Raw genomic sequence first — 15,875 nt, 5'->3', positions numbered from 1 at the left:
TGCTATAACAATTTATAGGTTTTTTTATTATGTCTTGAATCCAAATCCTATACTGCCTTCACATTCAAATTCAGCCTAAAAATGGTGAATGGCTAGGGCTTGAGCCTACGTGTTTCTAATGTCTTTATCGAGTCACTGTAATTGACTGAGGTCATTTCGAAAGAGGATATCTTTAATCAGAGATGAAAAACTCACCAAGGTTAAATGAAAATACAATTCAACTAGAGGGTGTTTTTTTTAGAGCTATAGAACTTTAAATTGCAATAAAACAACGATGGATTATTCGATTGACATGAATTTCATTTATCCGCAAGATAATCTTGTGGTATTACATTTTAAATATGATTTCTGGCATATGACCGCCACGGCTGGCTCGGATGTAGTCCAATCTGGACGTCCAATTTTCGATGACTTTTTCCAACATTTGTGGCCGTATAAGGGCAATAACACGACGAATGTTGTCTTCCAAATGGTCAAGGGTTTGTGGCTTATCCGCATAGACCAATGACTTTATATAGCTCCACAGAAAGTAGTCTAGCGGTGTTAAATCACAAGATCTTGGAGGCCAATTCACAGGTCCAAAACGTGAAATTAGGCGGTCACCAAGCGTGTCTTTGAATAGATCGATTGTGGCACGAGCTGTGTGACATGTTGCGCCGTCTTGTTGAAACCACAGCTCCTGGACATCATGATTGTTCAATTCAGGAATGAAAAAGTTAGTAATCATGGCTCTATACCGATCACCATTGACTGTAACATTCTGGCCATCATCGTTTTTGAAGAAGTACGGACCAATGATTCCACCAGCCCATAAAGTGCACTAAACGGTGTTTAGACATACACTTGAGAATTAGCTTCACTCCAAATGCGGCAGTTTTGTTTGTTGACGTAGCCATTCAGCCAGAAGTGCGCTTCATCGCTAAACAAAATTCGCTCATGAAAATCGGGAACAACGGCAATCTCATTTTGGGCCAAATTATACTATTTGCAAGCGTTGTTCAGGCGTGAGTCCATTCATGATGAATTGCCAAACCAAACTGAGAATAAATCACTTGACAGCTGTTAAATCGGTTGCCATCTTGAACAGTAATACCAACTTAAAGTTATATACCTCGAAAAAAAAACACCCTATACATGAAAGTCAATCATATTTTCTCGAGAGCTGTAAACGAGATGCGAATTCGCTTTCATACATTTTTATCCTGTCCACCGCTTGATAAAAGGCCCTCTAACTCATCAAATCCAAATGCTGCGAAACAATATTCATTCTTACGCCCATTTCCCGAAACAGGTAATTTCGAAACGTATACTCCTCGTAGGCGTATAGATGGCGTGATTCAGAGAGATCGGGATTCATTGCACCAAGAGCCACAAAATCACCAAATACACGTGTCCGAACCGATTGTTAATGGAACATTATTTATATTTATCTATGGCTACGGCCTGGACATTATATCGTTAATTGAAATGTCGCAGCGTCGAGTTAATCGCCTGATTTACGGGTGCGTACTGTGTTTACGACGTACGACACTGATTATCCGGCCACGTTCAATTTAGATGTTATATTATGCAGAGGGAAGAATCGTGTTTTCTTGGAAACGAGCTTTCTTCTATCGAGTTACCGACCATTGATTATGATAGTCATCTGGAAGATTGATGAATGGCGGGTTTTTGGAAAAGTTTTAACGTTCGATCGAATCGTAGATTGTCGTTTGAAATGTATACGTATAGGCCATAAAATTTTCCATACCTGTGACCCTTAGAAAATTGAAAAAAATCGAAAGTTCCTCCATAGGACTATTGTACCACTGTATTGATTGATTCGACTATGTAGATCACGAAATGCTTGCAGTTTGGCGATTAGTACATTATTTCAGAAATAATAGGTGAAAATCTGAATTTTTCGAAAAAAAAAATGGATGCAATTCCTGTGGCTGCAACTTCTCCTGGACGTGAGCTACGCCCTTGAAACCTCACAATGGTTCAGATCAGAACCTGATGTTCAAAAAACATTAGTATTTGAGGGGTCTGTGACGAATAATTTAGAAGATATAACGATTTTTGGATGGAACTTCAATTTTTTCCCAAATTTCGAATTCGAATTCCCTCAAAACTGTGAGGTCTACGTAAAATCGGTGAGTGGTGCCAGAATTGACGATACCTGATTAGCCGAATTTCGATCTCACCTGAAAAATTTTTTGTCGAAGAATTTTCGTAAAATTTTCCATACCTAACCCTAAAATATTCCATAGAAATATGAAAAAAATTAAAAGTTCCTTCATGAGACAATTGTACCATTTTGTTAATTGATTCAACTATGTAGATCACTAAAATGCTTGCAGTTCGGCGATTAGTACATTATTCCAGAAATTATAGGTAAAAATCAGAAATTTCCAAAAAAAAAATGGAAGAAATTCCAGAGACTGCAACTTCTCCTGGACGTAAGCTACACCCCTGAAACTTTACTAAGTTCCAGATCAGAACCCGATGTTCAAAAAACGTTTTTATTTGAGGGGTCTGTGACGAATAATTTAGGAGATATAACGATTTTTGGATCGAAATTCAATATTTTCCCAAATTTGGAGTTCGAATTTACTCAAAACTGTGAGGTCTACGCGAAATCGGTGAGCGGTGCCAGAATTAACGATCTCTGATTAGCCGAATTTCGATCTCACCTGAAAAATTTTTTGTCGAAAAAATTTCGTAAAATTTTCCATACTTAGAAAATTGAAAAAAAATAAAAGTTCCTTCATGGGACTATTGAACCATTTTATTGATTGATACGACTATGTAGATCACGAAAATACTTGCAGTTGGGCGATTAGTACATTATTTCAGAAATTATAGGTTGTAAACTGAAATTTTCAAAAAAAATTTTGATAATAATCTCGAGGCTGCCAAATTCCCTTGAAGCAAAATACGCACTTGAAACCTCGATATGTTTTAGACCACAGCAAGATCTATAAAAAACGTTCATGTTTGATAGGTATGTGACCAATATTTTAGGAAATACAACGATCGATTTGTACAATTCAATTTTAACGATATTTTTCTAAATTTCTGGTTCAAAATTTCCTCGAACTCATGAACTGGTTCATCGAAACACGAGATATATAATCCACGACATTTCCACCACCTACACTAATGCACAAATTAATCTATCTGGTTAACGTCCAAAAATTCCCATCGACGTTAAGCCCCATCTCCACGCGTCTAATTAATCATTCGTACGTACACGCCGAACCCCACGCCAGATTCGAAACTCCGTGATCAAAAGTTAAACAATATATTTCAATTATCGTATCGCGACACCCTTGGATGTTTGCACATGCATGGACCGACGCAAGGGGTGGTGGTGGTGGTGGTTGCCGAACGACGGAGGGGGTATGCGGGGGGTTGGAAAACTCGTTCGCTATTTATTATACGCCCTGGAAACGACGAACGAGCCGAAGGTGATGTGATGTGACGACGTACGTAACGAGGGGTCGGTTCAACTGTGCAACGGGATATAATATGCAGTTTTAGCCGGGGTGGTGTTATACGACCTGAGACGGGGTGCTTTTGATCTTTGATACGTTTAGAGCGACGTAAAAATCCGTCGGTGCGATGGTAAATTGATAATGGTCGGAGGGAATTACTGCTATGTCGTGTATTTTATCGAATAGCGTTGTTGACATGATTCAGGCACCCCTAGTGTCATTCATTTGGATTTGTTATTGGGTTGGATAAACCTTGACGAAGATTTTAGACATTTCTAGGTGAGAAGAGCGCTAATAGGGGGGAGTGCTCGCTCATTCCTTGGAGACCACATATGTTTAGGTATATAAGTATACAGGGTGTTTCCTAAACATGCGGCAAAAATTCAGGGGGTTGTTCCTTGGACTATTTTAAGCATGTTTTGTCCTTGGATGATTTTTGAAAAACCTCTTTGTTTCGAAGATACAGGGAGAACAACATTTTTCATATTTTTAAAATTAATAATAGTTTAAATAAAAATGCGTACCGCACTGTGTTTACTAAGTAGGTACAATTTATTTTTAAATTTGTTTAACAACATTCCAATTACTAAAAACGGCCAGTTTTTTGACTAAAAATTGATAATGTGGAAGACTTGCGAAATCGGATCATTGCTGGGTGTAACTTAATAAGAAATGATCCTGGTGTTTTTGAAAGGGTTCGGCAGTCAATGAGGAGAAGATTGGATGCTTGTATGCAGGCTAGAGGTGGTCATTTTCAACAGTTTTTGTAGGTTGAGTTGTATTTTCATGTAATTTTTCATAATAAAATGTTATTATCTGAAATTTTGTTTCCCCTATATCTTCGAAACAAATAGGTTTTTCAAAAATCATCAAAGGACAAAATATTCTAAGAATAGTCCAAGGAACAACCCCCTGAATTTTTGCCGCATGTTTAGGAAACACCCTGTATATGTGGTCACCGAAGGTTTTGTTTCAATCCCTGAAGCTATCAAAGAAGAATGAACGCGTAATGAACCCATTTTTCGTCTCCAGTCATAAGCGATGCAGAAATCCCTTCCGTCTTTGCCTTGCTAGCAGCTGTTCATAAGCTAGCAAACGCCATTCTACATCTCTCGGCTTCTACTCGTACGGCATTCAATTTCCTTGTTTCTGAATCATTTCCATGACTTTCAGGCGTTTTTAAATGGCTTCTTGCGTCACTCCCAATAATCCTGCCAATTCTTGTTGCGTTTGACTCGAGTCTTGATCAAGTTATGCCTCCAATCCTGTATCTCTGAAAACCTTCTCTCTTTCACCGCCATGCTGGACTTCGACGTCAAAATCACAGTTCTTGAAGCGTTGAAACCACTCTCGGCACGTTCTTTCACTAATAGAGTCATCACCATAGATATTTGAGAGCATTCGATGAGCCTCAGCTGCAGATTTCTCCATATTAAAGCAGAAAATTAAAACCTCTCACAAATGAAGAGAATTTAGCTCGTAAGCTGGCATGTTTAATCAAGAATTACTTTATGATGCAGACACAAATCGACTAATATTTATGTTTAAAAATACCTATAAGCTTTTTTTCAAAGCCATGATAACAAATTTATGATGAATTTGAAACTAGTTGGTCTCATTTCAAAATTTTTTCAAAGAAAACTGGACCAAGAAACCTGTGAATAGTTATTTACCTAAACTTTTCCGCACTCAACAGCTTGACCGAACGACGCGAAGCTGTCGAGTGCCGAAAAGGCACTTTTCACATGAGTTAGGAACAATATTTTTCCTACTAGCGTAAATGAAACACTTTAACGGAGAGTGTTCGTCTTGATACCGACTGACGTTATAAGAAATTATATTTTTGTGCGCTCAGCCGCATAGAGAAACGTTTGAATTTTAGGATTGACGCATAGAAACATGCCAAAATTTTATGATTCATGCGATTCTATTATATTTGCAATTGGAAAGGGAATATCAGGACTTTTTTCTGCACGAATTTGGAAGAGTATTATTCTTTCCAAACGACAATTCGTGTGGAAAGTAATACTTTCGAAACGCTAGTAGGAATAAGTCACTTCATTTGTACAGAGAGGTTCCATCATTCTCATCATTTTTAACGTCCGAAACCAAGACAGTCCAACAACCAGCCATAACCCCCAGGACGTCCATGGGATAGGCAGGTATGCAAACTGCTCCTCCACGCACCTCATCTGCATATTATTTACCAAAACATACGGCACCCAGCCCTCCAGATGCCTAACTTTATCCCCTGCACACTCATCTGCCTGGCGTATATCGAATTTTAAACGATTCCGATTTGATGGGACGTCAGAAGCATCGGTCGCAGTAACTTTCAACTGCAGCATTCTGCCGATGCAAACACACGTGTGTTCAGTTCGGGACATGTGTACCTGGCAATTAACGTCAAGGGAATAATAACCGTCAAAATATCGGATCCTCTCCGCGGAATATTTGCTTTCCCAACATATTCCCGAGGATGCAACGGAGCGAGCAGAATTTCAGGAGTAGGGTCTCGAAAGAAGAGTGGGATTCGATGCCACCATAGAGCAATGAACATAGATAGAAGGAGTAATATACGTAATTTTTACATGTCCCTAACACGGTTAGGTTAGGTTAGGTTGTCGGATTGTGATATATTTTCAAATCCACAATTTTACTATTTCATTATGAATGTTAATTATAGCGAAAGAAATAACGGGTGTTTTATTTTCGAGGTATATAACATTAAGTTGGCATTACTGTTCAAGATGGCGACCGATTTAACAGCTGTCAAGTGATTCATTCTCAGTTTGGTTTGGCAATTCATCATGAATAGACTCACGCCTGAACAACGCTTGCAAATAGTGCAATTTTATTTCGAAAATAATGGTTCTGTGCGGAATACGTATCGCGCACTACGTCCATTTTATTTTGTTTAGCGATGAAGCGCACTTCTGGTTGAATGGCTACGTCAACAAACAAAACTGCCTCATTTGGAGAAAGAGGAAAAATTTGAAATATTTTCACTTTATGTGAAGAACAATAAAAATAAGAAAGCTACAAGGAGTTACAAGGAGATATATGGAGTTGCATCCAAATCATCCAAATTCCAATTTATACTGAAAAACGTATGTCATATCGTTGCCAACCTCGTTGCCAACGATATAACTCAAAAAAAAGCATTTTGAGTTATGGCAGCCTACCAATTGAAAACTGATCAGTTAGCTGGTCTGGTGGTTCTTAAAATTTGAAACTCTGTGGTACTCAGAATAAGAAAGATAGACCAAACATATGTTATATATTCGAAATCAGGGGAAAGAGAGCTAGTCAAATATAGAAAAATATACAGGGTGTTCCATTTGAAAAAATGAAGTTGCCATCAATATGTTGCCCACTCTGTATATTTTTCGTTTTGTGATATCATCTTAAAAAACCTTAGTCGATTTCGTGAAACTTTAGTAGAGAACATTTTTTTGTGTTTATACCATAAAAAACAGATTCTCCTCAACGACCAAACCGACCTAAATAAATCACCCTTACTCAACCTGTTTTGAAACCCAAGAATTTCCAGGATTTTATTATATTTCACACCATATTTTTTGAACTATTTAAAGAACTGTATCCCAAATATGTAGTTAGTTACCATGCTCACCTGACGAAGTCATGTTATCATGACGAAACAATTGTTGTGAAAATAAATATATAAAGCGGAAATAAGTTATTTTACTTTTTAATCATGAACATTTTTTTGTTCCTCTTTTAGTAACAAAGTTAAAGGAGGGGTCAAATTATGGTGAAAAACCCGGTACAACAAAAATGAAAACTTATAAAAAAAAGGATTGTACACTTTTCGCCATTCTCAAAACAAGGCTCTTCCACACCCAAAAGTACATTTGACAGTTGCCAAACTTCCATTTCTGAATAGGAATTACCGCATTGTCATCCAGGGCTCTGCTCCTCTCTTAATCCACTTAGCGAGGAATCATCGTCAGCGTCGCGGGGAGATTTCTTTTCATTAAATCCTTGTTAGGACCCCCGCTGCAAACACGCGGTATAATGAAACGACAATACGATACGAATACGGGGCGAGCAAACTTAATTTAAAGTGGCGAGAGCGGCAATCCAATCCAGAAATCCTGTTTGTGAATCGAAATCGTGAAAATGCGGCCCGCAGTTAGATAAATCAGGGAGGGACCGACCGCTCAGAAGGGGGGACACAGGATTGTGGATTGTGCACAGAGGAGATTAGTATCGATTTGGACGTAAGTAATTCTTCCGACGAAAAGTTATTGCGACAAGATAGCTACTTGTAGTTTCGCAGATTTGGCTCACGATCAGGACAATAACGTATGTCGCAAAAGTTTTGGCACAAAAAACCACACACCGCATCGAAGAGAAATTGACTTTGGATGAATTTGCTTGAATTTTTGTTGTTGTAGAACTTGTGATGCTGATCGTCACGTTGCATCGCAGTTCTAAATTCAACCGTTTGGATTATACAGGGTGTTTCCTAAACATGCGGCAAAAATTCAGGGGGTTGTTCCTTGGACTATTCTAAGAATATTTTGTCCTTTGATGATTTTTGAAAAACCTATTTGTTTCGAAGATATAGGGGAAACAAAATTTCGGATAATAACATTTTATTATGGAAAATTACATGAAAATTCAACTCAACCTACAAAAACTGTTGAAAATGACCACCTCTAGCCAGCATACAAGCATCCAATCTTCTCCTCATTGACTGCCGAACCCTTTCAAAAACACCAGGATCATTTCTTATTAAGTTACACCCAGCAATGATCCGATTTCGCAAGTCTTCCACATTTTCATCTGCACTTATCAATTTTTAGTCAAAAAACTGGCCGTTTTTAGTAATTGGAATGTTGTTAAACAAATTTAAAAATAAATTGTACCTACTTAGTAAACACAGTGCGGTACGCATTTTTATTTAAACTATTATTAATTTTAAAAATATGAAAAATGTTGTTCGCCCTGTATCTTCGAAACAAAGAGGTTTTTCAAAAATCATCCAAGGACAAAACATGCTTAAAATAGTCCAAGGAACAACCCCCTGAATTTTTGCCGCATGTTTAGGAAACACCCTGTATAGGATGCTAAAAATAACTTTTTTTCGTACAATAACAACGTCATATCTTGACTGACAATATCAACTAAAAGTTCTACTTTTCCTCCGCTGGAGGGAAAAGTGTTGCCTAGCAAACACAAGCTCGCCATGAAAAGAGACGCTTCTCCTCCTTTTCAAATGAGAAATCTCTCCATAACGTGATCTGAAGCTCGCCTTCCAGTCCCAGAGTTCTAATGAACTCTACAAGTTTCTTGTCCGAAGCAGATTTTGCGTTGACAAGTGATAGTGAGGCATTCCGTAACCAGGTGATCCGGAGTTTCTTCCTCCTCTCCACAGAATCTGCACTCGTCATTTTCTGCTAGACCCATTCGCATGAAGTGTTTCCTTCGGCGTCAACGCCCTGTGAGAAATCCAGTGAGGAGGTGCAGTATATTTTTGCTAAGATCCAGACCCAGAAACTTTCTGGGAAGATCCAAACCAAGAAGATTCCGCCAGAGTGTTTCTCTTTCTATTTTTTACTCCTCCTGAAACTCGTTCTTGCTTCGATTGTTCATACAGCTGTTTAAGACCCAAAAAGGTTTCCGGTACGCTCAGAAAACATACAGGGAATATCAAATCGGAAAATGAAAAACATTCAAAATTAAACTTACACATGTCAGTTTCAAATTATCCCTTCCAGTTGTTGTAGAAACAAATATGCTGTGGCCTGTTTTTACTCTATATCCCGGAGGTATAGTCTCTCTTGGGTACATGGCACAATCAGCTCTCAGGTGAGAATCGTATGCCACAAAGTTGATTTCTCTGGGAACTGTTGAATCGAACGGTGGCCTGAACAAGCTATAGGGCTTCAAGTTTTTCTCGATTCGGTTTTCTGCGAAACCCTTAGGCAGATAGAGGTCGGGTTCTGGAACTGAAACAGATATCCTATATAGGGTGTTTTTTTCGAGGTATATAACTTTAAGTTGGCATTACTGTTCAAGATGGCGACTGATTTAACAGCTGGAAGTGATTTATTCTCAGTTTGGTTTGGCAATTCATCATGAATAGACTCACGCCTGAACAGCGCTTGCAAATAGTGCAATTTTATTTCGAAAATAATGGTTCTGTGCGGAATACGTATCGCGCACTACTTCCATTTTATTTTATTTAGCGATGAAGCGCACTTCTGGTTGAATGGCTACGTCAACAAACAAAACTGCCGCATTTGGAGTGAAACTAATCCTCAAGTGTATGTCGAAACACCATTTACATCCAGAAAAACTGACTGTTTGGTGCGCTTTATGGGCTGGTGGAATCATTAGTCCGTACTTCTTCAAAACTGATGATGGCCAGAACGTTACAGTCAATGGTGATCGGTATAGAGCCATGATTACTAACTTTTTCATTCCTGAATTGAACAACCATGATGTCCAGGAGCTGTGGTTCCAACAAGACGGCGCAACATGTTACACAGCTCGTGCCACAATCGATTTATTGAAAGACACGTTTGATGACCGCCTAATTTCACGTTTTGGATCTGTGAATTGGCCTCCAAGATCTCGTGATTTAACACCGCTAGACTACTTTCTGTGGGGCTATGTAAAGTCATTGGTCTATGCGGATAAGCCACAAACCCTTGACCATTTGGAAGACAACATTCGCCGTGTTATTGCCGATATACGGCCACAAATGTTGGAAAAAGTCATCGAAAATTGGACTTCCAGATTGGACTACATCCGAGCCAGCCGTGGCGGTCATATGCCATAAATCATATTTATAATGTAATGCCACAAGATTATATTGCGGATAAATAAAATTCATGTCAATCGAATAATCCATCGTTGTTTTATTGCAATTTAAAGTTCTTTAGCTCTAAAAAAAACACCCTTTAGATATAGGCAGAACACAACTTTCGCGAAATGTAGCAGAGGCCTTGAGGAAAAAAAATTTGATAACTTATGATTAGGTGTCTTTTCAAGAGCTTGAGAACTTTAAATAATAATACAAAGCAGACATATTTTTGCAATGAATTACAGTCTGGTAGAGTCGCTAGCTAATTAGATGAAAAAAACCCTCATGAGCAATTTCCTGCTCCTCTCATTCTGAACATCCGAACCTTTCACATACTCACCTTCGACGTCCTGTTTTCTCTTCTTGAACCTCTCAGCAGTAAATGTAAATGGAATTTCCTTAAATGAAGGCGAGTCTTTATAGCCCATTGGAGTCGCGGTATCATAAATTGCGTGGAAAGCTCCTTCGTGCTCCTTTGGCGCGTCGAATCTTGGTTTCCTTGCAATAAATGGCTTTACAACTGTTGTAACAGGTGGTCTGTACGTAAAGCACGAACTTTTTTCGTAGTGAGCCGGTGAAGGGTAATTCTGAAAATGAATTCGAATAAGAAATCTTTTGTGTGAATTTGGCACGAATTTTCCTGTACTGATGCGGAAATTTAGTGATTTACAGTATCGGGTGTCCCAAATTCGTTGTGTGGTGAGGAAAGCTTAAAATACATTTGAAACCTCACTATGTTTCATATCAGAACCCGATATTAAGAAAAACGTTCATTTGACGGGTCTGTGACGAATAATTTAGGACATATAAAGATTTTTTTGATGGAAATTCAAAGAGTTCGAATTTCCTCAGAACTATGAGGTCTACTCAACTTCTGTGAGCAGTGCCACAATTGACGATCCCTAATTATCCGAATTTCGATCTCACCTGAAAAATTTTTTGTCGAAAAGTTTTCGTAAAATTTTCCCTAAGAAAATTGAAAAAAATCAAAAATTCCTTCATGGGAATATTGTACCATTTTATTGATTGATTCGACTATGTAGATCACAAAAATGCTTGCAGTTTGGCGATCAGTACATTATTTGAGAAATTATAGGTGAAATTCTGAATTTTTCAAAAAAAAAGGGATGAAATTGTCGAGGCTGCAACATCTCCTGCACGTAAGCCACCCCCTTGAAACCTCACTATGTTTCAGGTCAGAACCGATGTTCAAAAAACGTTTTTATTTGAGAGGTCTGTGACGAATAATTCAGGAGATATAACGATTTTTGGATGGAACTTCAATTTTTTCCCAAATTTCGAATTCGAATTTTCTCGAAACTGTGAGGTCTACTCCAAATCGGTGAGCGGTGCCAGAATTGACGATCCTTGATTAGCCGAATTTCGATCTCACCTGAAAAATGTTTTGTCGAAAAATTTTCGTAAAATTTTCCATACCTAACCCTTACAAAATTGAGAAAATTCAAAAGCTCCTCCATTGGACTATTGTACCATTTTATTGATTGATTCAATTATGTAGAGCACGAAAATGCTTGCAGTTTGGTGATTTGTACATTATTTCAGAAATTATAGGTAGAAATCTGAAATTTTCGAAAAAAAAAGGGAAGAAATTCCCGAGGCTGCAACTTCTCCTGGACCGAAGCTACGCCCTTGAAACCTCACTATGTTTCAGAGCAGAACCCGATGTTCAAAAAACGTTGTTATTTGAGGGTTCTGTGACGAATAATTTAGACGATTTTTGATGGAAACTCAATTTTTCCCAAATTTTAAGTTCGAATTTCCTCAAAACTGTGAGATCTACCTAAAATCGGTGAGCGGTGCCAGAACTGACGATCGGGATTGATCATTTTCATCCCGCGGATTTGTGGGATTGATATTTAGGTACGGGATTGGATACCCTACCGGAGACTTTTCAATCGATCTGTTACAGGTGTACCACTCATTCCGCTGTTCCTATTCCGGTCAATTTCCAACCAGCAAACATTTCACTCACAATACCCCCATCTCCTTACCCCCATTCGAGACTAAATGACAAGAACACGAGCAGAAAAATCGCCAATCCTGGCAACAGACAACAGACTAGGGCTGGGAATCATGAATGAATGATTTGAATATTCGAATAATCATTGAATAATTATTCGAATAATTGCATTTTGCATTATTCGAATAATCATGAATATTAACTGAATAGTTGAATAATCAATGACTACTTTTCTATTCATGAATAAATCAGTGAATAGTTGAGTATTCACTGATTATTCAGTGAATAGTTTTCTATTCAGTGAGTAATTGGATATTTATGAAGTTACGAATGAAAGTTTGAATGATCACTTGACTCACTATTCAGGAATGATTAAAACAAGGTTTTGTGATTCACTACGGACAAATCGTTTTATTAATATTAAAATTACTGGAAATTACATAATATTGAAATTGATAGATACAATTGAACTCCTGTCAGTGTTCGGAATCCAAACAAACAAATTGTCATTCAAATTAGTACGTTGTCGTTGAAGAAATTGGCTAATTTTGATAAATAAGATTATTTGAGGAACGATTTTACTATTAATTGATAGACAGAAGAAACGAGATTAATGCCGTAAGTTCGAACTTGAGGTTCAACTAATAAACACGGCTTTTTACAAAATCTGGGGAATAATACAGGATTCAAAGTTACTGGTATTAACCTCGTTCCTTTGATCTATCAATTAATGCTGAAATCGTTCTTCTAATAAGTACTCTTATTTATGAAAATAAGCCAATTCCTTCAACAAGACCGTACTAATTTGAATGACAATTTATTTGTTTGGATTCCGAACACTGACAGGAGAACCAAAAATGGCGGTGTGGGACGTTACACTAATAGATCGTATATGGCGAGAGGCAAAACACCAAAACGATTATACCACGTCGCAAAGGGTATATTCACTCATCAAAACGCTCGGATTTTATTGGTTCATTAAAACATGAGTTCAATCACTGAATATTGACTGAATATTCATTGAATAATCACTGAATAATCACTGAATAATCATTGAATAATCACTGAATAATCATTGAATAATCAACGAATAGTTGAATATTCATGACTACTCATGAATAATCAAGCATGAATAGTTGTTTGAATGAATTATTCGAATAATCGAATAAATTTATGGATGAATATTCGAATACAAAAAGGCTAAAGAGTCCCAGCCCTACAACAGACCAATCTCCAAGAAAATCGTAATACGTTATCTCCTCCTTCGACTACACCAAACGTGCATAATAAATACTCGGCCCGGATGAATTCGTTCCAATTAGTGGAACTAGCGGCAATTTGCGGATTCCTTATCTGAACCACCCTCTCCGCCCCCCCCCTAAAGAATTGGGCAAGCGAAAATATCCTCTCGAGACGCCCACGCGATCTGCAGCGGAATTAATGAAGCTCGCTTCCTTTTCGCCAAGGTTGGCGGCCCTGGATGCGGTTCAATTGGGCCGGGTAATTGTTGTAGGTCATGCACGGCGACCGGCGTCTTTTTTTTTCGAGATCTTCGCTCTCTGAACATCTTCGATTATTCGCCCCTTCGTTCTTTTCGATTCATCTCGAGTCTTTAGGATTCTCAGCCACCAGAATATGTTTTTGTGAAAATAATGGGTGTATTTTTTCGAGGTATATAGCTTTAAATTGGCATTACTGTACAAGATGGCGACCGATTCAACAGCTGTCAAGTGATTCATTCTCAGTTTGGTTTGGCAATTCATCATGAATAGACTCACGCCTGAACAACGCTCGCAATGGGCCCAAAATGAGATTGCCGTTGTTCCCGATTTTCATAAGCGAATTTTGTTTAGCGATGAAGCGCACTTCTGGTTGAAGGCTACGTCAATAAACAAAACTGCCGCATTTGGAGTGAAGCTAATCCTCAAGTGTATGTCGAAACACCGTTACATCCAGAAAAACTGACTGTTTGGTGCGCTTTATGGGCTGGTGGAATCATTGGTCCGTACTTCTTCAAAAACGATGATGACCAGAACGTTACAGTCAATGGTGATCGGTATAGAGCCATGATTACTAACTTTTTCATTCCTGAATTGAACAAACATGATGTCCAGGAGCTGTGGTTCCAACAAGACGGCGCTACATGTCACACAGCTCGTGCCACAATCGATTTATTGAAAGACACGTTTGGTGACCGCCTAATTTCACGTTTTGGACCTGTGAATTGGCCTCCAAGATCTTGTGATTTAACACCGCTAGACTACTTTCTGTGGGGCTATGTAATGTCATTGGTCTATGCCGATAAGCCACAAACGCTTGACCATTTGGAAGACAACATTCGTCGTGTTATTGCCGATTGGACGTCCAGATTGGACTACATCCGAGCCAGCCGTGGCGGTCATATGCCAGAAATCATATTCAAAATGTAATGCCACAAGATTATCTTGCGGATAAATAAAATTCATGTCAATCGAATAATCCATTGTGGCTTTATTGCAATTTAAAGTTCTATAGCTCTCAAAAAAACCACCCTTTACAAGCTTTTGAGGGAAAGACTGAAGAAGAATGAATTAATCGAAAAATAAATCAATACAAAAGCCACACTTACAAGGGTTTTGAAGAAGTTTTGCGGTTTTATGATTTGAAATACACTTTATTGTTCAGTAAAGTATAGTCCAGCGCCTTCGCTAGGGAGGAGGCAGGGTAGGCGGTCGCCTAGGGCGGCATTTCAAGCTTGATCAACAAAAATCACATGTGTAGAAATTCAAAGTACCCAATGAGATTTGATTCCTTCAGCAACAACAGGAATTAATACCGACTTATTTAATTTATATCAAAAACCAACAAAGATGCTGCTCTCATCAGGCTTGTCCCCGTTCGCTTCGCTAATCGTTGCCGAATTTTATTGCAACTTAGGGCGGCTTCTGAATTAATTTTCTTTTCAATTCTCCGATTAGAATATTGATTTCACAGAATAGAATGCAAAATATATGAGGAACGATTCCATTTCACCATATATATAAGGTGTGTGAATAAGTCTTTCCCGTTTTTTTCAAATTTTGAGCCTTTATTGTGAAAAAATGGTTACAAATGAATTATTGAAAGTATTGGCCATCGCTAGCTACAACTTTTCCCCATCTTTCTGGCAACATACGAATCCCGTTGCGAAAAAATTCGACCGGTTTGGCCTCTATCCTGTCATCCACCCATTTTTTGGCTTCCTCGTAGGAATGGAAGTGCTGGTCAGCCAGGCCATGCGTCATCGATCTGAAGAGATGGTAATCAGACGGAGCAATGTCTGGACTATACGGCGGGTGGGGTAGGACTTCCCATTTGAGCGTTTCTAAGTATGTTTTCACCGGCTGTGCAACATGTGGGCGAGCATTGTCATGTTGCAAAATAACTTTGTCGTGCCTGTCGGAGTATTGTGGCCGTTTTTCTCGCAGTGCGCGGCTCAAACGCATCAATTGTCGTCGATAGACCTCGCCTGTGATCCTTTCATTCGGTTTCAGAAGCTCATAGTAAACCACACCTAGCTGGTCCCACCATATACAGAGCATGAGCTTGGCGCCATGAA

The 15,875-nt window shown here is 38.6% G+C and overlaps 1 protein-coding gene across 2 annotated transcripts in view; it reads right to left on the bottom strand.

Annotated features, from left to right (window-relative positions):
- The window catches only part of LOC123678567 (sperm-tail PG-rich repeat-containing protein 2-like), a 52,049-nt gene that overhangs the window by 29,622 nt on the left and 6,552 nt on the right, over positions 1 to 15,875 (bottom strand). For both annotated transcript variants that reach the window (XM_045615668.1, XM_045615669.1), the window contains exons 5-6: positions 10,658 to 10,904; positions 9,198 to 9,457 (exon numbers count right to left, since the gene is read on the bottom strand). In XM_045615668.1, the coding sequence (XP_045471624.1) occupies positions 9,198 to 9,457; positions 10,658 to 10,904 (507 nt within the window). The remainder of the gene's footprint in view (positions 1 to 9,197; positions 9,458 to 10,657; positions 10,905 to 15,875) is intronic.

This window comes from Harmonia axyridis, chromosome 4 (assembly GCF_914767665.1).
Source record: "Harmonia axyridis chromosome 4, icHarAxyr1.1, whole genome shotgun sequence".
In the NCBI taxonomy this organism is placed as follows: Eukaryota; Metazoa; Arthropoda; class Insecta; order Coleoptera; family Coccinellidae; genus Harmonia; species Harmonia axyridis.
This window is presented reverse-complemented; position numbering and strand designations above follow the sequence as displayed.